The sequence below is a fragment of the Delphinapterus leucas genome, chromosome 16 (genome assembly GCF_059928025.1).
Source record: "Delphinapterus leucas isolate spDelLeu-1000000601 "Yukka" chromosome 16, BTC_Dleu_Yukka2, whole genome shotgun sequence".
NCBI lineage: Eukaryota > Metazoa > Chordata > Mammalia > Artiodactyla > Monodontidae > Delphinapterus > Delphinapterus leucas.
The window spans coordinates 9,398,259-9,421,065 of record NC_143144.1 but is presented as its reverse complement, the minus strand read 5'-3'; the positions used below and the strand labels follow the sequence as shown (position 1 = coordinate 9,421,065).

General features: G+C 43.1%; 1 protein-coding gene across 1 annotated transcript in view; it reads left to right on the top strand.

Moving 5' to 3' along the window:
• Window positions 1–418: 418 nt before the first annotated feature.
• The window catches only part of GNG4 (G protein subunit gamma 4), a 32,110-nt gene continuing 9,721 nt past the window's right edge, over window positions 419–22,807 (top strand). The window contains exon 1 of the mRNA XM_022553186.2: window positions 419–1,399. Coding sequence (XP_022408894.1) covers window positions 1,301–1,399 — 99 coding nt within the window. The 5' untranslated portion in view covers window positions 419–1,300. The remainder of the gene's footprint in view (window positions 1,400–22,807) is intronic.

Genomic DNA, 22,807 nt, shown 5'->3' with positions numbered 1-22,807 from the left:
TCATGCTTCTCCTTCCCTTCCTGGGAAATAAAAGTTCCCAACCAAGACAGGAACACACCCCTGTTACACTGTGGTTTTGGTGGCTGCTCTGTCTTAGAAGAAGAAAGTTTTATTTTTCGAACGTTGCCTGTGGACAGATGAAGTTGCCATCTGGCCTCCTCTGGGCCAGAGGGTCAGTGTGAATGAGAAAAGCCAGAGTGTGGCCTGCCCACCACGGGACCGGCCTAGCCTCCTGCCGCCTCACTGTGCACTGCGGAAAACCGTTGGCGCCGGAAAACCTCCAGCTCTCGGGCTAGCCCGAGTAGACCTCCTCTGGGTACTTTCTCGTTAGATGCGGTAACGGTAACCTACGGCATGTGCTTTGCTGTGGAGCAGTTAGCATCACAGGGGTATTCTGGCAGAATGACATGTTGGGTCAGGAAGAATTTCTTCCCCCTTCTAGAAAAACAAATGTATGCCTGGGATAGGTGTGTATGTGTTTGTATGTGTTCTTGTTTAGAAACGAACTCCCAGCATAAAGTCTGTAAACGTTTTGGAATGACAGCAAATTAAAGCGAATAATAAAGCGGGACTTCCCTGGAGGTCCAGTGGTTAAGATTCCCTGCTTCCACTGCAGGGGGTGCGGGTCGGATCCCTGGTCAGGGAACTAAGATCCAACATGCTGCATGGCGTGGCCAAATAAATAAACTAATTTAAAAAAAAGAATAATGAGGCAGGCTCATTCAGGGGAAACTTGCACTTTGCAGTGTAGCCGGCTAGAGGACACCATGTGAGACTGTGGAAAGAACCCTCAGCTAGGCTTCAACGCTTTGCGTTTGCGTTCTGGGTCCACAGATTTTGGCTGTGGGACCTTTGACTCTTGGCTTCATTTCTCTGAGTTCTGCACTTTCTTTACTTGTAAAACAAAACTCAGTCTATTTTGCCAACTTTCAGCGCTGTTAGAGGAGTGAGTGAATAAATGTGTATGAAAATGATTTTTTACTAACAAAGCACCGTACAAATGTCAAGGTATTACTTATGGCCATGGGGGTGGTAATGTGACTCTGGGACCATCTGTTATCTTCTGTTTCCTCTCGCTGGGGCTGAGAAGGTCTGGCAAACAGGAGCCTGATGGCTTGCTCCCATCACTCGGATGAAGCACTCCTTCCTCTTATCCCAGGAGGGTCTGCTCCCATGGCTCCCTGGCCCGGAAAGGGAAGCTGCAGTGGGTAGGAGGTGAGAAAGCTGAGGGGGGTTCTGCCTTACTTTGGAAAAGCAGCTCTTTCAACCCCTTAACTTTGGTTGTTTCAGGGGCAGCAGAATGAAAGAAGGCATGTCCAGTAACAGCACTGCCAGCATCTCCCAAGCCAGGAAGGCTGTGGAGCAGCTGAAGATGGAGGCCTGCATGGACAGGGTGAAGGTAAGCACGCACAAGCCGGCCTGGCCCTCTGACCAACGCTCAGCTCCAAACGGTGCCCCCCCCATGCTCAAAGCAGCCTCATGAGAGCAAGTGCATCGCCCCATAGCGCATCCAGCCAACACTGGCGGCTGTAACATTTACAAACGAGCATTTGCTGCGGAGTTCAGAGCGTGCCTGAGCATCCAGTGGATGCAGAATACACAGTGTGTGGATTCCGTGAGGAGTTGCCAAAAATAGACCCATATTCATCTCAGCTCTCTTTAGCTCCGTTGTCATGCCAGTAAGCGAGAGAGAGTTGAACCGTGAGATCCATCATAGTTTTCCTGCCTGATCCAGTGACTCTGAGGTTAAACAACATCACGTATTTTGACAGGGGCGCTGTCAGGAGTGCAGCATCGAACCGTGCACCGCGTTTGTCATACGCTCCTTTGGGGAGGAAAGGGAAGAAAGGTGCCAGCCGCCTCCCGTCATGTTCATTTCTCTGAGGAGTGTAGTTGTCTTCACACTGGGCGAGCTGAAGTGAGATGAAGCCAGCTCTTCTCCAGGTGCCACTTTGAAGCAAGCAGGGGGCCAGGCGGAGCAAGTGGCTCTGAGATGCCGCTTAGTTAGGTTCATGGACTGTAATACACCTGGAAGCCCATCGGGAATCTGACAGCAGGAAACACGAGTCCAGTGTGTCTGTGGCCTTTTGGGACACAACACAGGGCTCTCACCCAGACACTGGGATGCAAATAAGACAGAATCCATGGGGCACTGGGGGACTCCTAAAGCCTTCTGTTGGCAGAGTGAGCAGTCCCTTCCCCAGGCTCCCACCCCCGAGAGCTGTGGCCAGATAACACCAGCTTCTGCTTCCGTCAGGATAGTTATCCCCCTTCCCTGGGGACGTCCAGGTATGAGCTGTCCAAGGAGGCAGTAAGCAAGCACAGTAAGTGACACAGTGCACATACCACGCAAGAAGGGGATGCAGGACGACACACATCGGTCTAAGTGGACCAGCTATACCTGCACGTACTGATACCGACTGCAGATTAGACATCAGTCCTTGATCCCCAGGCTAGAAGAGGAAGCAAGAAGAGAAACAGTTCTTAAAGAGGGGGAACCCCAGTGGTGTAGAAATGGGTCTAAGGATGAGCACTGCAGACGGTCAGCAGGCTGCTGGTTCAAGGATAGAATAGACCTTGCTGAGAGGACGAGAATGCAGTGAGATTCGCTCTTTGGACAGAGATGCCTGAGCACGTGCTCTGGCCTCAGCGCAGTCCTGGGATATAAACACGAGTGGAATGTTCCGTCATGTTGCTCAGAGAAGACTCCCGGGAGTCGTGAGCTGGGAGTGGGTTGGGAGGTGACACGGGGGAGAAGGGAAGGCCAGTGTGAGCTGACTGTGGCTCATTGCGAGCACTTGGACTTGACGGAAGAGCTGGTAGTTAGTTGTGCTGGGAGGGCAGCTGGGGGATGCTGTGTGCACACGTACAGTTCATGAAAATGACTGGGTGTGCGCCGAGGCTACATACGGGATGACTAACAACAGTCGATAAAGTCGTCAGAGGCCGAGGGCAGCGGAAGCTGTAGAGGTAGCCGGGAGAGGCCCCGAGGGGAAGAGAGCGGAGGCAGGATGGAGAGGCCAGCGCGCAAGAAACTCAGCAGAACTTAGAGGGTAAGTGTGGGAGCCGCCAGGAAGAGAGAAGCTAGACCCCAACCGTCAAGCCCATGGCCTGAGGACTGGAAATATGGTGGGCACCGGTTTTGGCGATAGGACAATCACCATGCTGGGGAGTTTTACTTCGGCAAGGAAGATGCACTCGGTGATAACAGGTCCTCACCTGTGACCTTCACCACCCAGGAGTCATGGTGGGGACCACAGGTCCCCACGAGGAAGGGCCCTTCAGGAGTCACTAAAGGCACAGGCACAGTCTCCAAAAGAGGCGGGGGAGATCATAAGGCAACTCAGAGTCCAGTTTGTTACTCAGGTGGCATCAAGGGATGGGCAGTCCTGTTCTTGCGGTGAGTGGGTTATGGAAATGCGGCTCCTTGATCCCGGGAAAAGCCGCCTGGGGGGAATCTGCGGCCTCTCTGGTAATTCCAGGGCCAGTGACAGCCGTGTCAGATTTGGTTCAGAGCTGGCAGAGTCGTCACAGCAGAGATGATCCAGGGCTGCCTGAGGACAGAGGTGGCCCTGAGGAACCACATGCTGGCCGTAGCTTCACAGTCACGTGTGGTTTTTTGGCTTGGGTTTTGCTCACACAACCTTGAACTTTTTCTTTGTTTGTTTTAAATTGTGGTAAGATACATATAACATGTAACTTACCAGTTTAGCCATTTTTAAGTGTACCGTTAACTAGCATTGCGTACATCCACAGTATTGTGTAGCCACCCATTTCCAGAGCTCTTCCTTATCCCCCAAAACAGAAACTCTACCCATTAAGCTCTAACTCTCCGTTGCCCCCGCCCCCCTTCCTTAGCCCCAGCAACCTCTCCTACTTTCTGTCTCTATGAATTTGACTCTTCAAGGTACCTCATTTGATGTACATGGAATCATGCAATATTTGTCTGAATTTTGTGTATGGCTTATTTCACTTGGCATATGCCTTCAGGGTTTGTCCAGTGTAGCATGTGTCAGGATTTCATTCCTTTGTAAGGCTGAATAGTATTTCATTATGTGCGTGGACCACGTTTTATTTACCCATTCATCTGTTGATGGACATTTGGATTGTTTCCACCTTTTGGCTATTGTGAAGAGCGCTGCTGTGAACATGAGTGTGCAAGTGTTTGGGTCCCTGCTTTCAGTTCTTTGGGGTATATGCCCAGAAGTGGCATTGCTGGATCATGTGGTAATTCTATGTTTAACTTTTTTGAGGAACCACCATACCGGTTTCCACGGTAGCCATACCTTTTTACATCCTCCCCACCCCCACGTCCTCGCCAATACTTGTTATTTTCCTTTTTTTAAAATAATAGCCATCCTCATGGGTGTTACGCTCACACTTTATTTGATATTGTTGTTTTTAAGATTTTTTTTTTGTGTGTGTGTGTGTGTGTGTGGTATGCGGGCCTCTCACTGTTGTGACCTCTCCCGTTGCGGAGCACAGGCTCCGGACGCACAGGCTCAGCAGCCATGGGTCACGGACCCAGCTGCTCCGCGGCATGTGGGATCTTCCCGGACCGGGGCACGAACCCGCGTCCCCTGCATCGGCAGGCGGACTCTCAATCACTGCGCCACCAGGGAAGCCCGATTTTTTTTTTTTGATGTGGACCACTTTTAAAGTCTTTATTGAAGTTGTTACAATATGGCTTCTGTTTTTTTGTTATTTTTTTATGGCTTCTGTTTTATGTTTTGGTTTTATGGCCGCAAGGCATGTGGGATCCTATTAGCTCCCCGGAATTCGCACCCCCTGGATTGGAAGGCAAAGTCGTAACCACAGGGAGTCCCTCCCACTTGATTTGAATCACTAGACGGATGCCCCTTGCTTCAGGGCACAGGATGGCTTTGGGGAAAAATCTACTTGATGCGACTCTTCGGCGGAAAAAAAAAAAGTGTGTATTGATATCAATTAAGCCAGACAATAAAAACAGAATATGGAAAGAAAGAGACTCCATCAAGGATACTCCAGATTGACCTTGATAAGGACCTTGAGGAGGGTGGAAATAGGAACGGCGTCACCAGGGAGAAGAAGTGGGCTTTCTAGGGTGGCTGAGAGTTTACTGCAGGAGGGGAAGAAGGAAAAAGGGAGCCTGGGGGTAAATGACCGAGGGAAGCTGTGTGGAAGGAGGAGAGGAACAGTACCTAGAATTCACTGACCTCATACAAACAGTGAGGGCAACGCCAGATCCAGATGAAGGGGGAAAAGGGCAGTCTGACTGCATGGTGAGGATGTAGAAAAAGCGAGTGTGCCGTGCCTTCCACGGGGCCCGGAGAGAGGGAAGAACAAGGGGAAACAGCTGGAGGCCCCATGGAAGAAATAATTGCAGTGACAGGTCCCACAGAGCTGGCTCCCAGGTGGAAGCATGACAGAGGGGGACCCAGAGGACAGCCTGGGCATGAAACCAGAGAGGAGCCCCATGGCTTGTATGGTGTGTCGCCGACTGCAGAGCCCACCTCTGGGCTTCGTAGTTTGCTCTGCTTGGAAGAGCATCTCATGGGGAAGGAAGGATGGAAATGATGGCGTTTGCAGCTCAGGGGAATAAAAGAGGTCTGTTAAGGGGAGACAAGGGAAAAACTACCGCATTAAGCGGTAGTTGTTTGGGTTGCAAATATCAGAAAAAGTATTTGTGTGAACTCAGAGCGGTATGAGGCAGGTCATGGAGGAAAAATGTAGAAATATCCACTACCTTCCTGTCTGTCCCCTGCAAACATCATTTGCATAAAAGCACTAGTGTCAACATAGACTTTGTTCCAGATTTTGCAGGACGTAGAAGAGAGGCTTCACCATATAGCCCACAGCCATCCCTCAAACCCACACACCACTGCGTTAAGGGACCCTCCCCCCCACACCCTCAGCATCCTTCTTGCCTCTCTTTACTGTTACCAAATCGGGTCCAGCTGCTTGCCGCTCATAAATTAATACTGGAGAGAGAGAGAGAGAGAGACAAACGTTGGTAGAAAGGAAAGTTGCTTTTAATCAGAATGCCGGCAGTCTGGGGACACAGTGGATTCAGTGTCCCCCCAAAACTACCTCCAAAGATTCTGCTCAGCCATGAAAGGTTTTAAAGGGAAATAATAATCTCAGTGATCTTTCTTTGGATGCTGTCTTGTTCACACCGTTCGTTGGCGAGATTACTGACGCGGAAGCTAGGGAAGAGATCTGGTCATCTGTTAATTACTTATTCTTCATTTCTACTTCTTTGATCTATGGAAAGAAGCAACGGATTAGGCAAGGTATTGTGTGGTCAAACGATGTGACAGGGGTGCTAGGGCCGGAGATGAGTAGAGCATGCGGGGCACCTGGTGTAAGGTTAGTGACAAGACAAAGGGGGCCGCTGTAGAGAGCTCTTTCCTGCCAGAAACTGCTTATCCTACCTTCATTCCTTTAATGTTTATTGACTGCCTTCCCCAGCTCAGCCCTCTCCCCCAGCATCCATGTGACTCTTCTCCATCTACCTCAAAGCTCACCGAGGCATTTCCCAACAAAGTTGGGTGTTCCTCTTTGTGAACCTGTATCAGCTGCTTAAAAAAAAAGGTAAACGTGTTCCATGCCTCGTAAGCACAGGGAAGATTCAGCATAGAACCTGTATGGCCTCCCCAAAAGCAGAAGTGCTGCCCTTGGCATGAAAGTAATCTTGTCACCACAAGCTTACAGATGAATGGATAAAGAAGATGCGGTACATATATGCAATGGAATATTACTCAGCCATAAAAAAAGAATGACATAATGCCATTTGCAGCAACATGGATGGACCTAGAGATGATGATACTAAGTGAAGTAAGTCAGACAAAGGCAAATATCATATGATATCACTTATATGTGGCATCTAAAAAAATGATACAAATGAACAGAAACAGACTCACAGACTTTGAAAACAAACTTATAGTTACCAAAGGGGAAAGTTGCTGGTGGGGGGGGGGGGGCGGGGGGCGGGATAAATTAGGAGTTTGGGATTAACATACACACACTATTATATGTAAAATAGATAATCAACAAGGACCTACTGTATAGCACAGGGAACTCAATATTCTGTAATAACCTAAATGGGAAAAGAATCTGAAAAAGAATAGATACATGTATATGTATAACTGAAACACTTTGTGGTGCACCTGAAACTAACACAACATTGTAGATCAACTATACTCCAATATAAAATAAAAATTAAAAACATACAGCACAAGCGTGATTTGCTGATTGTTGACAGACAGATGGCCCTGTTCTATGTCAGCCTCCCTTCTGTAGACTGCTGAAAAAATGAGGGCAGGAAAAGAAGAATGGCAGATGACAAATGTGCATAAAGTCACCCAAAGAGATGGCGGCAGTAGTGAAACTAGTGCTGAAAGAAGGAACTGCCATAAAAGAAGAGAGATTCTATCATGAGAAATAATGACAGTTGTTCACAATCCTCCTCCATAAAAGGTATGACAGATTTGGAGAAAACAGTTTGGAAAAGGGGAATAGCTTTAGAGAAAGGAATATTCCTACTTACTTTTGGTCTTGCAGATTTTCTCATTTGGTGCTTAAAAGAAAAGCGAATACATGATCAAAAAATATTTTAGTTAGGAAATACAAGGACACAAAAACTGAATTTACGAGTGTTCAAGATAGAGGTCACATATGCCCTGCTTATTCCATTTAGAACTTTTTTTCAAACCATAAATATGTGAGAGTGAACTACACATATTCCAAAGCGTGTAGCATACTTAAGGCTTTTCAAAGAGAAAGGGAGACCTTAAAGTGAGAATGTGAGAAAGTAGTCATCTTTATCTGGGGGCTTTAAACCTTGTCTTGAAAATAATGCAATTTTTCTGTTTATAAAAGTAGTACTACTATATATAAAATAGATAATGAATAAGGAAGGACCTACTGTAGAGCACAGGGAACTCTACTCAGCACTCTGTAATAGCTTATACGGGAAAAGAATCTAAAAAAGAGTGGATACATGTATATGTATAACTGAATCACTTTGCTGTACACCTGAAACTAACATAACGTTGTAAATCAACTATACTCCAATAAAAGTTTTTTTAAAAAGAAACATATAAAATTTAAAATAAAAAAGTACTCATTTATTTTAGGAAGTTTTGGAAAATATAGAAAAGTATGAAGAAAAAATTTAAATAATCTATAAACACTACATTTTCATGTTTTTCCATCCAGCTGTTTATTTTTTTTTATAAAATTATGGTTGTAATATACATTTTGTTGATGAAACTTCAATTAAAAACCAAGTTAAGAAGGAAAAAAGGGGAATTTTATTTGAGCCAAACTGAGGGTTGTAACCAAGGAGACAGACTCTCAGAAGCTCTGAGAACTCTTTCACCTGTTAGAAGTTAAAGGCACAGTCATACATTTTCGAGACAAAGTATCATACGTTAAAATGACATACTGATATCTTACGTTAAGTTCACCAAGGAACATAGTCCAGGTAAACAGGTAGAAAGGGAGCAGCAAGTCACCATGACCCCCTACAGCCCTGGGAAAGAACTCTCTCCTTTTGAGAAGTTACATTGCGAACGTCAGAAGAAAAGGAAAAAAATTGATCTTTACGATTGAGCAGGCATTCCCACCTTTGAGGACCTTTGCTTAAACGTGTAATGAATATGCACACTGCACATTAGGGAGGGAGGGAGGAGGCATAAACGGACAGAGAGAGAGGATTTCATGTTTAGTTTCTCTTGTCCTGCCTTAAAATAGAAATTTTATTTCATCAGTTTATTACTTTTTGCAATCTGTCTTCTCACTGAACGGTATATTGTGATTATATATCCAGATCAGTAAATACTCTCCTAAAATGTCATTTTAATATCTTCATCTGATGTGCAGTTATTTAACTGGTCTCCTATCCTTGGGTATTTCCATTCGTTCCAATTTTTTCAGTATAATTTCCTTTTTTTAATTGAAGTATAATTGAGTTATAATATTGTGTTAATTTCAGATGTACAGCAAAGTGATTCAGTTTATCTATATTTAAATATATATAATTATATTTATATATATTTCAGATTATTTTCCATTATAGGTTATTACAAGATATCTAATATAGCTCCCTGTGCTATACAGCAAATCCTTGTTGCTTATCTATTTTATGTACAGTAGTGTGTATTTGTTAATCCCATACTCCTAATTTATCCCTCCCTATCCCTTTACCCTTTGGTAACCATAAGCTTGTTTTCTATGTCTGTGAGTCTGTTTCTGTTTTGCACATAGAGTCATATGTGTTATTTTTTAGATTCCACATATAAGTGATATCATATAATATTTGTCTTTCTCTCTCTGACTTACTAGGTGTGATAATCTCTAAGTGCATCCATGTTGCTGCAAATGACATTATTTCATTCTTCTTAATGGCTGAATAACATTCCATTGTATATATATACCACATATTCTTAAACCAGTCATCTCTTCATGGGCACTTGGGTTGTTTCCATATCTTGGCTATTGTAAATAGTGCTGCTATGAATATTGGGGTGCATGTATCTTCTCTAATCAGAGTTTTCATCTTTTCTGGATACACGCCTAGGAGTGGGATTGCTAGATCATGTGGTAACTCTATTTTTAGTTTTTTAAGGAACCTCCGTACTGTTTTCCATAGTGGCTGCACCAATTTACATTCCCACCAACAGTGTAGGGGGGTTCCCATTTATCCACACTCTCTCTAGCATTTATTGTTTGTGAACTTTTTGATGATGGCCATTCTGACTGGTGTGAGGTGATGCCTTATTGTGGTTTCGATTTGCATTTCTCTAATAATTAGCAATGTTGAGCATCTTTTCATGTGCCTCCTGGCCATCTGTATGTCTTCTTTGAAGAAATATCTATTTAGGTCTTCTGCCCATTTTTTGATTGGGTTGTTCATTTTTTCCATATTGAGTTGTATGAGCTCTTTATATATTTTGGATATTGACTCCTAGTTGGTTGCATTGTTTGCAAATATTTTCTCCCATTCTGTAGGTTGTCTTTTCGTTTTCTTGATGGTTTCCTTTGCTGTGGGAAAGCTTTTAAGTTTTATTAGGTCGCATTTGTTTATTTTTGCTTTTATTTCTTTTGCCTTGGGAGATGTCTAAGAATGTTCTCTTCTAGGAGTTTTATGGTGTCATGTCTTATATTTAGGTCTTTAAACCATTTTGAGTTTATTTTTGTATATGGTGTGAGGGAGTGTTCTAATTTCATTGATTTACATGTAGCTGTCCAGCTTTCCCAACACCACTTGTTGAAGAGACTCTTTTCTCCACTGTATATTCTTGCCCCCTTTGTCATACATTAATTGACCATAGGTGTGTGAGCTTATTTCTGAGCTCTCTATTCTGTTCCATTAATCTGTATGTTTTTGCACCAGCACCATGCTGTTTTGATTACTGTAGCTTTGTAGTAGTTTCTGAAGTCTGGAAGGGTTATGACTCCAGCTTTCTTCTTTTTCCTGAGGATTGCTTTGGCATTTCTGGGTCTTTTGTGGTTGCATATAAATTTTAGAATTATTTGTTCTGGTTCTGCGAAAAATGTCTTGAGTATTTTGATAGGGATTGCATTAAATCTGTAGATTGCTTCAGATAGTATGGCCATTTTAACAATATTAATTCTTCGAATCCATGAGCATGGGGTATCTTTCCATTTCTTTAAATCATCTTCAATTTCCTTTATCAATGTTTTATAGTTTTCGGCATATAGATCTTTCACCTCCTCATTTAAGTTTATTCCTAGGTATTTTTTTATGTGATTTTAAATGGGACTGTTTTTTACTTTCTCTTTCTAATATTTCATTGCTAGTGTAAAGAAATGCAGCAGATTTCTGAATATTGATCTTGTATCATGCTACCTTGCTGATTTCATTTACTAGTTCTAATTTGTGTGGGACTTTAAGGTTCTCTATATAGAGTATCATGTCATCTGCAAATAGTGGCAGCTTTACTTCTTCCCTTCCAATGTGGATACCTTTAATTTCTTTTTCTTGTCTGATTGCTGTGGCTAGGACTTCCAGTACTATGTTGAATAGAAGTGAGAATTTAATGGGAAGGCTTTCAGCTTTTTACTATTGAGTATTACACTGGTTGTGGGTTTGTCATAAACGGTTTTTATTATGTCGAGATATGTTCCCTCTGTACCCACTTTGGTGAAAGTTTTTATCATGAATGGATGTTGAATTTCATCAGATGCTTTTTCTGAGTCTGTTGAGATGATCATGTGTTTTTTGTCTTTCCTTTTGTTAATGTGGTATATCACATTGATTGCCTTGTTCCTACCCCTGGCCCAACTTTCTGTTGTACTTATCTTTTTTGTATTGATTAGTAAGAGTTTCTTGCATATTATATATTACAAATAGTTTTCCCAGTTTGTTGTTTGTGTTTTAATTTAGGCTTTGATTATTTTGGATGTACCAGTATTTAAAAATTTTACGATGAAAACTATCAGCATTTCCTGTGGACTCCTTTGCTTTATACATAAGCCTTTCCATGATGAAATTAGATCAACACTCACCTATATTTTTTCTATATCCTTTATTATTTCAGTTTTTACATTTAACTGTCTAATCCATCAAAATCTGTCATTTACTTAAGAATCAATGTAAGAATGTTCTCAAAGTTTTTTAAAAAGTTAAACCAGTTCATAATTAACAACCCATAATTCCCCCTCTTGATCTGAAATGTGGTAACTGATTCTGCTCTCCCACTTTTGAGCAGATACTGACTCTTCAGGGTATTTCTGTTCCTACTTCTGGTCACTCATCTCTGTTTCCATTACTGGATCTCTATCTGCCATATTCATGCTAGTGGTCTCTAGTTTTATCCCTATCCTGCTTTGCTTTTAAACCTTCAGGGTCTTCTTGGGTATACTCATCTACTCCTGTGACTTTTTAATATATGTGTCTTCAGCCCAACCCCCTGAACTTTTATTCTGTATATCTAGGTGCCTACTGGTCAATCCCCCAAAGCCTTAAAATCAGCACATCCCAAACTGACCTTTTCTTTATTTCATCCTGTTCTTTTTGTGTATTCTCTCCCTCATTTCTTTATACCACCATCTGTCTGGTCTCTCAAACAAGAAACTCTCTTTCATCCCATATAGCTAATATATTTCCATATCCCACCAGTTTAGCTCCCTGAACATTTCTGAGATCTCTCCCCTCACCTCCATCCTCATGGTCACATTTATTGTCTGACCAACTACAGAAGCTGTAGGTGGTTGATCTGCCTCTAGTCTTGCCCCTTCAGATCTATCCTTCCCCTTTCTCTAAATTAGTATAAAAATCTGACTTTGAATCCCTCTATTTAAAACTGGATAAAATAGGAGCTCCTTAGCATGACCTACGAGACTCTTGATTCAGTCCCCACTCACGGTGTCCGAGGAACTGTTAATACCCCTCCAGGCTCATCTCTTTGTACTCCCTTCCCCATGTCTACACTCACACTTTCTCTGGCAACTTCTTAAATATGTCCTGCGGTAACAACGCTCTTTTGCCTTTTCACATGATAGTCTCTTCATCTGGAAGATTTCTTTCACCTCTGCCTGGAAAACATCTATTCATTAATCATACGCCAGAGGGGAAAAACAGACACTGGCCTGTGAGCCGTGGCATCCCACCCGCCTGGCTTTTCACAAAGGTGGTCTGCTTGCCCTAAAGTGGGAATTAGCCAAAAACCGAAGATTTCCACCGTGGGGCTGGACAAACTGGGGAAAGTATGAAACATCTTTAGAGGGAAAGCTCTAAAGAATAACTTACCTGAACTAGGACTTTCCACAGCCTCCGGTGTCATCACCCACTCAAAGAACTGAATGAAGATGTTCCAGCCACACTATAAAGAGAATATTCAAATATTGCTTCAGCAAACAATGAAGGGGGTCAAAGGGAACCTCCCCATACTGTTCTTGCACAAATAGCAGACTTGGATTAGAACTGCCCTCTTTCTAAGTATAAAAGAAAAAAAAAACTGGACCTATGCAAATATTCTGCCAAGGTATCAAGGACCAGACTCTAGCGTATGAAAGGCTAACGGAGCACTCACTTAGGAAGAAGTCTTCTTCCAAAAAACCAAAGAACATTTTAGGTGACTGCTTTATAGTCTCCAAAAAATGTAAAGCAAACATAGAATCTATGAAACAAGAGCTCAAGGGAGAGATAAAATAATGAGTTGAAAGGGAGGTAGAAAAGCTAAGGAAAGAATTTGAGAGGGGGTGGGGAACACCATTAGAAGGAGCAAAGAGTCTTTTTTTGTCTGACTCACTTTACTTAGTGTGATAATCTCTCTAGGTCCGTCCATCTTGCTGCAAATGGCATTATTTCATTCTTTTTTATGGTTGAGTAGTAGTCCATTGTATATATGTGCCACATCTTTAGCCATTCATCTGTCGATGGACATTCAGGTTGCTTCCATTTCTTGGCTGTTGTAAGCAGTGCTGCGATGAACATTGGGGTGTGTGTATCTTTTCAAATTATGATATCGCTTATTTGTGGAATCTTAAAAAAATGATACAGGGCTTCCCTGGTGGCGCCAGTGGTTGAGAGTCCGCCTGCCGATGCAGGGGACACGGGTTCGTGCCCCAGTCCGGGAAGATCCCACGTGCCGCGGAGCGGCTGGGCCCGTGAGCCATGGCCGCTGAACCTGTGCATCCGGAGCCTGTGCTCTGCAACGGGAGAGGCCACAACAGTGAGAGGCCTGCGTACCACAAAAAAAAAAAAAAAAAAAAAAGAGCACATCAAGTATACAGGAAGGGGAAGCGATCATTTAGGACAAGTACACCTGACTTAACACGTGTCAGATGCTTGAATCCTCATGCCAGACCTCAGATGTTGGTGCTACTGGTACCCCAGTCCTCAGACAGGAAAACCGAGGCCCACAGTTGTTATGTGATGAACTGAGGATACCAACCCAGATCCTTGATTATCATTATAATACATTGCCACCCCCTGACACACCAAAGGGCGGAAATATCAGTCTGGACAACATTGCACCTCAGTTCAGAAGATGCCAGCCTAAAATTCTGTAAAAATTCTAAAATCCTGCAAAGAATTTGCCACCCAACCAAGTGGTCACATGTGTCCTAGGAGCATAAATATATTCTCAATTAGGCAGAAAGTTAAATATAATGCAAACACATGCTTCTTTTCTTTAGCAAAATTATTTCATTTTGTACAGTTGCATTTCACAAAAGGAGATAACAGATGTGCATATTTTGTGATCATTTACATGTGGTGATATTTATTAGGACTGTAAGAAAGTTTCTGGTGAAGTTCCCACTAGATCAGGAATTCCTTCGAGTGGGGGCTGTCCTCTTGTCTTGGGGTCCCACACACTACTTGGGTCATAGCAGGTCACACTGAAGTGTGGACTGGCTTAGAACAGCCCAAATCAATAGCAGAGAATCAGGGTCAGGTGAGGCCATCTGTGTATCATAGGCTTCATTCCTACCAATAAGGGGTAGGAAATCTGCAACTACACTGGCTCAGACATCACAAAGAAACAACACAACACCCGCAGGCATACTTTTTGATCAGGGCTATGAAACAAAGGCCCTGCCTTGGGGCGGGTGTCCACTCTTCCCTTGTGAGGTCTCTAACTTTGTGCGGAGCTGCTAGGACCACTTCAGTGTCATCTGCCCTACAGATCTTCTGGACAAGGATCCTTCAACTGAAAGCTCAGCCTCTTAAAGGAACTGGACTTGCAGGGTGAGCCCTCTGAAGAGCCTGTGCCCAGCCCAGTGAAGAGCTCTTCAGGACGTCAAAAGCCCCACGTTCGTTGGTGAGGCAACAGCTAAGGTCCACTCGGCCTCAGTATCCCTTTTGACTGCACTGGTCACTGCTACTGGACGCCCAAATGTCTGGTCATTTGTTTCTTCAAGATACAGAAGCCTTTTTCCACCAAGCTTCAGAGTCTCCTCCATGTAAGCCTTTGGTGGAGCCCTTCCAGCTGTATCTTTGGGCTCCCGCTTGCATTTTATGGGTTCTGACAGTAGCAACAAGCCCTACCACAGGAGAGATGGGACTAACATATCAGCATTTGGTGTTAAAAACCTTTGTCATCACCCCACACCCATCGGGATGGCTACTATCACCGAAACAGAAAAAAACAAGTGTTGATAAGGATATGGAGAAATTGGAACCTTTTGCCACTGTTGCCAGGAATGTAAATGGTGCAGCCACTGTGAAAAGCAGTATGGCAGTTCCTCAAAAAATTTTTAAAGAATTACTTACAGGATCTATCGACTCCACACTTCTGCGTATACATCCCAAATAACTGAAATCAGGCTCTTTGAGAGAGATTTGTACACCCAGTTCACAGCAGCATTATTCAGAAACGCTAAAAGGCAGAAGCAACCTAACTATCCATCAGCAGATTAATGGATAAACAAACTGTATACAGGCGTACCTTGGAGACACTGCGGGTTTGATTCAGGTCACCGCAATAAAGCCAATATCACAACAAAGTGAGTCACACACATTTTTTGGTCTCCCAGTGCATATAAAAGCTATGGTTACACTATACTGTAGTCTATCAAGTGTGCAATAATACCACTATGTCTAAAAGAAATGTCACATATCTTAATTTAAAAATACTTTATTGCTAAAAATTGCTAACCATCATCTGACAATGCATGGTTGTCATAAATCTTCAATTTATAAAAAAAAATGCAGTATCTATGAAATGCAATAAAGGGAAGCACAATAAACCAGATATGTCTGTGTATCCACACAGCAGAATATTATTCAGCTTGAAAAAGGGAGTAATTCTATCACTGTTTTTGAAGAAAGCAAACTTAAAATTATTGTAAATTTTAATTAGATAAATAAATGTAAGGGTATCCAGGAAGTTTTAAAAAAACAAGTGTATATATTTGAGGAGGAAGATATGTAGAATATTCCTACTAGGTATTAAAGTTTATTACAAAATCATAGTACTTAAAGATTTATGATACTCCTTTAGGAATAGACAAATCAATGGAAGAGAATAGGAAGCCCCTAAATAGACCCAAGTGTATTGGGAATTTGAAATACAACCCAGATGGCATCCTAAAGCGGTAGAGAACAGAGTATTAATACGTGTTGCTGGAAATGGCTAGCACTTTGGAAGACAAAGCTGCAGACACCGCTAATTTTACCCAGATAAATATCAGATGGGTTGTGTTCATCTGCTAGGGCTGCCATAACAGAATACCACAGACTGTGTGGCTTAAACGATAGAAATTTGTGTTCTCACAATTGTGGAGGCTCCAAGTCCAAGGTTAAGGTGCCGGCAGGGTTGTCTGGTGAGGCCTCTCTCCTTCGGTTGCAGACAGCTGCCTTCACACTGTGTCCTCACACGGCCTTTCCTCTGTGCTCATGTCAAGAGAGAGCCTTCTAGATTCCCTTCCTCTTCTTATAAACACAATCCTACCGGATTGGGGTCCCGCCCTTATGACCTCAGCTAGCCTGAATTACAGTCATCCCTTGGTATCCCCAGTAAGGGACTGGTTCCAGGACCCTCCTCAGATACCAAAATTCAAGGATGCTCAAGTCTCTTATATAAAATGGTGTAGTATTTGCATATAACCTACACACCTCCTCCCATATACTTTAAATCATCTCTAGATTACTTTTAATACTTAATACAATGGAAATGCTATGTAAACAGTTGTAAATACAACATAAATGCTGTGTAAATAGTTGCTGGTGTGCAGCAAATTCAAGTTTTGCTTGTTGGAACTTTCTGGATTTTTTTTTTGTGAACATTTTCCATCCGTGTTTGGTTGAATCCGCTGACACAGAACCCATGAATACATTGGACCGACTGTATCTCTGTGAAGGCCTTCCAAATACAGTTACATCGGGGGTGTTGTCCTTAAAAAGAAAAGTCAGCTATTTTACCAGCAAAGATGGGTTCATTTGGGAATAGTACTTAATAGACTTGAAATTCAGGACAAGCATGCTACAGCAAAAACTATAGGCAAGTACAACAAACAAAGGAGAGGAATGTTATTTTATAGAGAAGAAGGAAGACGCCGGGAGGGTTGTTTTGAATGGACGTCCTTTGGAGAAAAGTGAGAGTTCAGGGTGACAATAGTTTCTCGTTGGCCGAGTTTGCTGGGGTAGTTGGTTTCTTGTAGGAGATGTCCTGTTGGGGCTTGAAATTGAGGAGTCTTCTCCTGTTGCTGGTTCTTCTGTTGGGGTTTGAAATTGACAATGCTTCCAGTCATTGACTTGAGTGGTACTTCCTGACTTCATGAGAGCTCCCCCTGCTGGCCTCCTCGCTCCATTTTTTTTTTTTTTTTTTTGGCCTCGCTCCATTTTAATGAGGCTTCCCTTTATTAATTTTTACGGGGGTATGGCTTCAACCTCTGAGTTTGGGGAAACACATTTCAGTTCATAACTTCAATCAGAGATTTAAATATAACAAATAGAACCATAAAAATACTAGGAAAATAGGAGCAAGTATTTTTATAATGTGAGTTTGCGAAGGCCAAGCATGTTACAAAATCCACAGTTCATTAAGTAAAAGTTTTGGCTGGATTTTAAAAAAAATTCTATATGGTAAAAATCTCCCAGTTAACAAATTAAGAAAAATATTTGCTACCTGAATAACACAAGGTTAATTTCTTTAAATTTAATTTCTCTGAAAAATCAATAAGATAAAAAAGAGCCCCCTTTTCTTAAAAAAAATGCACAAACAGCATGAATAGGCAATTTAAAAAGGAGAGATGTAAAGGGTCAAATATATGAAGAGACATTTACCTTCAAAAATAATATAAGAATTGTGCCTCCGAAAAACACTGAGATCCACTTGGGAAAAAAAAAACCCAACAACTTGAGATCCAGGCTATTGACGTTTTTAATTTTTGCTGAAATCCAATGTCATCCATCAACTGTTAAAGGAAGTGAGCAGTTGTTTTGATAGCCAGAGTGGAAACTGGTACCATCTTCCCAAAGGGTAGTTTGGAATATGTGTCAAAATATTTATTGTTCACACTCTGACCCAGCATTCTCACTTCTAGGAATTTACCCAAAGGAGAATCTCATAAATAATAAAGGACAGTAAGAATTTCATCAGAGCACTGTTATAATGTCAAAAAATTGTATTTTTGTCCATCAATAGGGATTGGTTAAATAGTATCGATGAAAAATTAATCAGTCGATCTAAGAAAGAAATGGAAATTTTTATTGGAACCAAATTGAGGATTATAACCCGGGAAGAGCATCTCAGAAAGCTCTGAGAACTGTTCCACCCTTTACAAGTCAAAGCAGAGTTATATGTTTTTTGAGACAGAGGGCTGTACATCAAATGATGGATTATTGACAGTTTGCATACTACGGATCTGCAGGTACAAAGTGGTGGGTCATGTGACCCCTTACAAGATCAAGAAGGTACGTAATCTTGTAAGGTGTTGTCTTGTTGATGCTAGGAGAATGTTGCAGTTTATGGTTGCGAGGTATTTCTGTGGAAGGGGAGGTTTGCGTGATGCATAATGCACATACACAGTGCACAGTGTGGGGAGAGAGGCGGCCAAATGGCAGAGAAGATTTTTTATGTCTAAGTTTTTCTTGTCTTGCCATAAAATATGAATTTTATTTCACATAAGTTATATATAGGCAGTGTTATAGCATCATTAAATGATGTACATCTGTGTGTACTGAGTGAAAAGCATATTGCAGAACAGCATGTGAGATTGTATGTACAAAGACGGAAAGTAAGATGTCTGCAAAGATGTTCACCAAAATGTTCCCTCCAGTGGCAGGGTTTCCGTTGATTTTTATTTCCATCTTTCTACTTTTGGAGTAATTTTACAAACAAATAAGGATTTTTATTGTAATAAAGACAACAAAGTGTCACCACCACCACCACCACCGCCCCCGAGGACTCAATTATTCCCTCCTCTGAAGGGGGCGGGGGGGGGTGCCACGTGAGGTGACCACATAGTGCAGGAAACAGAAACAGGGACTCCTGCTCTTTCCACGCAGGATCTCACCACCGCACCATCAGCCTAAGCCACTTGTATTTCAAACCCAGGAGTGGTTTTTTTTTTTTTTTTTTTACTACTGTCAGTCAAGTTAAACAGATTCAGTTATCTTCACGTGCATTGTTCATTTCGTGTACAGTCTCTGTCTTCCTCCCTATTCCTTAGGTATTAACAGCCAAATGCAAAATCTGACCATATTTTTAAGTAAACACACGGCACAGAAATCATAAATGATATTCCAAATTTTAGTGTGAGTTCGCTTGGGATTGTCTTTGTACTAATGGTTCTCTCCAACAGCCTGGATAACCCAGAGCTGTTTGGTGGAGCCAAACGGTAAGTGTCCGGAAATTTGCCGACATAGCCCTTTCGGCATCAATGTTGTGACTCTTGCTTCACATTTGGTTGTTTATTTTTAAAATAAATTTATTTATTTATTTATTTTTGGCTGCGTTGGGTCTTCATTGCTGCACGCGAGCTTTCTCTAGTTGCGACGACTACTCTTAGTTGTGGTGTGCGGGCTTCTCATTGCCGTGGCTTCTCTTGTTGCGGAGCACGGCCTCTAGGCACACGGGCTTCAGTAGTTGTGGCACGCAGGCTCAATAGTTGTGGCTCGCGGGCTCTAGAGCGCAGGCTCAGTAGTTGTGGCGCACGGGCTTAGTTGCTCCGCAGCATGTGGGATCTTCCCAGGCCAGGGCTTGAACCCGTGTTCCCTGTGGGTTCTTAACCACTGCGCCACCAGGGAAGTCCCTCACGCTAGTATTTGAGCCAGGGCTCTTTCCTCATAATTTTTCTAACAGCTATGTCTTTAACGCATATTATTATTATGTTTTTCTAGCACTTCCTAAGAGGTGTGGCCGTGCTGCCAGTTTGTAAATTCTTTGGAAAGAGCAAAATGTGTTTTTTATGGTTTTATTTTTCCAGAAGATAAAACACGCACTATTAAGTTTCTGAAGCCAAAGCACAAAATTCTGAAGCCAAAGCCAGTAGTTGTTCAAACAAAAGAAGAGTGAGGCTCAAATATTATGGTATTCCCTGTGAACAAGTGAGAAAGAGCAGAATTGGGGAGATCATCATGTTCTGATAGGTCATAGGTGGACGATTGAAAGGCTTTGGCGAGGGCTGCCCTGGTGGCGCAGTGGTTGAGAGTTCGCTCTGCCGATGCAGCGCATGCGGGTTCGTGCCTCGGTCCGGGAAGATCCCACATGCCGCGGAGTGGCTGGGCCCGTGAGCCATGGCCGCTGAGCTTGCGCATCCGGAGCCGGTGCTCCGCAACGGGAGAGGCCGCGGCAGTGAGAGGCCCGCGTACCAAAAAAAAAAAAAAAAAGGGTCTGGCGAAATCCAGGAAAGGGATGTAATTAAGATGATAGATGATATTAAGGTGGAAAGAATGGCATTTCTAAAAGAAAATAAATATAAATTATGTCACATGACCCGCCAAAAGTCTAGAGGCAGTGCTAATAGATTTTTCCTTTTCAATAGGTCTCATCTGAACTCTGTAGCAACCCTTTCTCAATCCAGCTTCTGCTAGTTTAACAATTTAGGTTTAACCCTTTTGTTCATTTTCCCTTCCTTTGCCAGAAGCATTTATAATCCTCACCCAGACCTTTAGAAATTAAATGATTCAGATGATAACTTTCTACAATCAAATTTAGAAATAAAATCCAAAAAGGGGGATACGAATGAGCACTTCTAGAACAGGTATCAGATAAAAGGAAAGGAATCTTTGAATTAAATCAGAGAGTAGAATGTGAGAGTAGAACAAGGACATGAAGGATTTCCCTGGTGGCACAGTGGTTAAGAATCCGCCTGCCAATGCAGGGGACACGGGTTCGAGCCCTGGTCCGGGAAGATCCCACATGCCGCGGAGCAGCTAAGCCCGTGTGCCACAACTACTGAGCCCACGTGCCACAGCTACTGAAGCCGGCGTGCCTAGAGCCCGTGCTCCGCAACAAGAGAAGCCACTGCAATGAGAAGCCCACGTGTAGCAACAAAAAGTAGCCCCTGCTCGACGCAACTAGAGAAAAGCCTGCGCGCAGCAATGAAGATGCAATGCAGCCAAAAATAAATTTATTTTTTTAAAAAAAAAGAACGTGAAGAGTGCCTCCCACTTGAAGAGGGCGTTTTGGGTGGAGGCACCACAGGCATCAAATTGCCACGATCATTTCTGAGAAATGACTTCATGTCTATGGCTCAAACACCCTTCCCACCCTACCAGAAAGTAGCCAAGTGAGTAATGAAATAATAACACACTGTATGTATAATAGCATCTGTTATTATATCATTTAGCCACAAACCACCAGGTATTGCTATTCCCGTTTACAGGAGGGGAAACTGAGTGCCCAGATGACACGGCTCAGCAGTGCTGAGTGCAGCTCTGTCAGGGACATTGCTTTTTGACTCACAACCCCATGCTTCCTCTCTAAGAGATGCTGTTGCTTTCTAGAATCCCTAGAGCTAGAACCCGCTTGTTATGTTCATCTTTCACCCCTACGTCAGCCCCAGAAACCTCTTCAGTGACTCACTAGTTTCTGTCACCAAATAAATTACTCTTTTGGCGAACTTGCAAAATGACTGAATTATGGCTTCCTTTGTGGTAAATTGAGATATATCAAAGCTAAGAGGTGGTCAGAGTCATACAGGACACATAGCAACCTGTTGGAAGTGTTTGGTTAAGTCAAGGTCCAGGGTAAACCTGGGTCAGTCATTCTACACAAGCTGAGAGCTTTGCGGTTCTGGTGGTGAAGACCATGTAATGACAAGCTCTTACACTTAGATTAACTTGGAGATACTAAAACTCTCTTTCAAGCATCTTGGAATTACCTCTTAATGTGCAATCAACTTTTGATGTGGAAAAAACCCTTTATGCTGGTGATAGGAAACAGCAGCTAATCCTCTCTATTCTGGACATTTGACTTTAGAATTCAGAGAGGAACTCTCTGTTATATTATTCATTTATTCACACGTATCTCCCAACCCCTCTGGTTTCCTCTGGGAATAACCTTACTCCCAACTAGATGCTATTTGTGGCCCAGCACCCAATGATTGAGAATTATCTGCATTGATCTGGGTCAATACAAAATAGTTGCTGGGAACCACTGGAAGCCAAATGTCTGCTATAACAGAATACCATAGACTAGGTAGCTTAAATAGCAGAAATTCATTTTGCACAGCTCTGTAGGCAGGGTGCCAGCATGGTCAGGTTCTGGTGAGGGCTCTCTTCCTGACTTACAGATGGCCACCTTCTTGCTATGACCTCACATGGAAGGGAGAGAGAGAGAGAGAGAGATTCTCTCTCATGTCTCTCATAAGGGCACTAATCCTGTTACCGACCAGGGTTCTTGGCCTCCTTAATCAATAGAAATTGATCAGAGGCCAGACAAGAAATTCAGGCAAGGCTTTATTGGGGGCCCTGCTGCAGCTGGGGGGTGGGGGTGAGAGCAAGTAACAGGTTCCCTTGCTTGCTTGCTTGCTTGCTCCCTGAGGCAGGGGGCGAGCTTGTTACTTACATGGGGTGAGGGTAGGGGCAGGTCCAGGGGTCGGGCTGGAGGGGCGGCTTAGGTGGTTTGCCCACCCCTTGGTGGTGCTGTGTGCAGGGGGCATGCGCAGTACCCTGCTTTTGCTTCTGACACCCTTTTTTCTGCTCCCAGCTCTGCAGAAGTGGCAGTTGGGTTTTGGGTCTTTTTGTATCTTTTAGTCCATAATTTTCCCCAACTGCACTTTGTATAGTTATTTTTAGTCCCTTATAGTTTCTCTGTTGCTTGGGGAGACGTTTGTCCAGGTGCAAACATTCAGCAAAGGGTCCCAGGTCCCAGGCCTGTCTCATTCCCATTCATGAGGGTTCAAC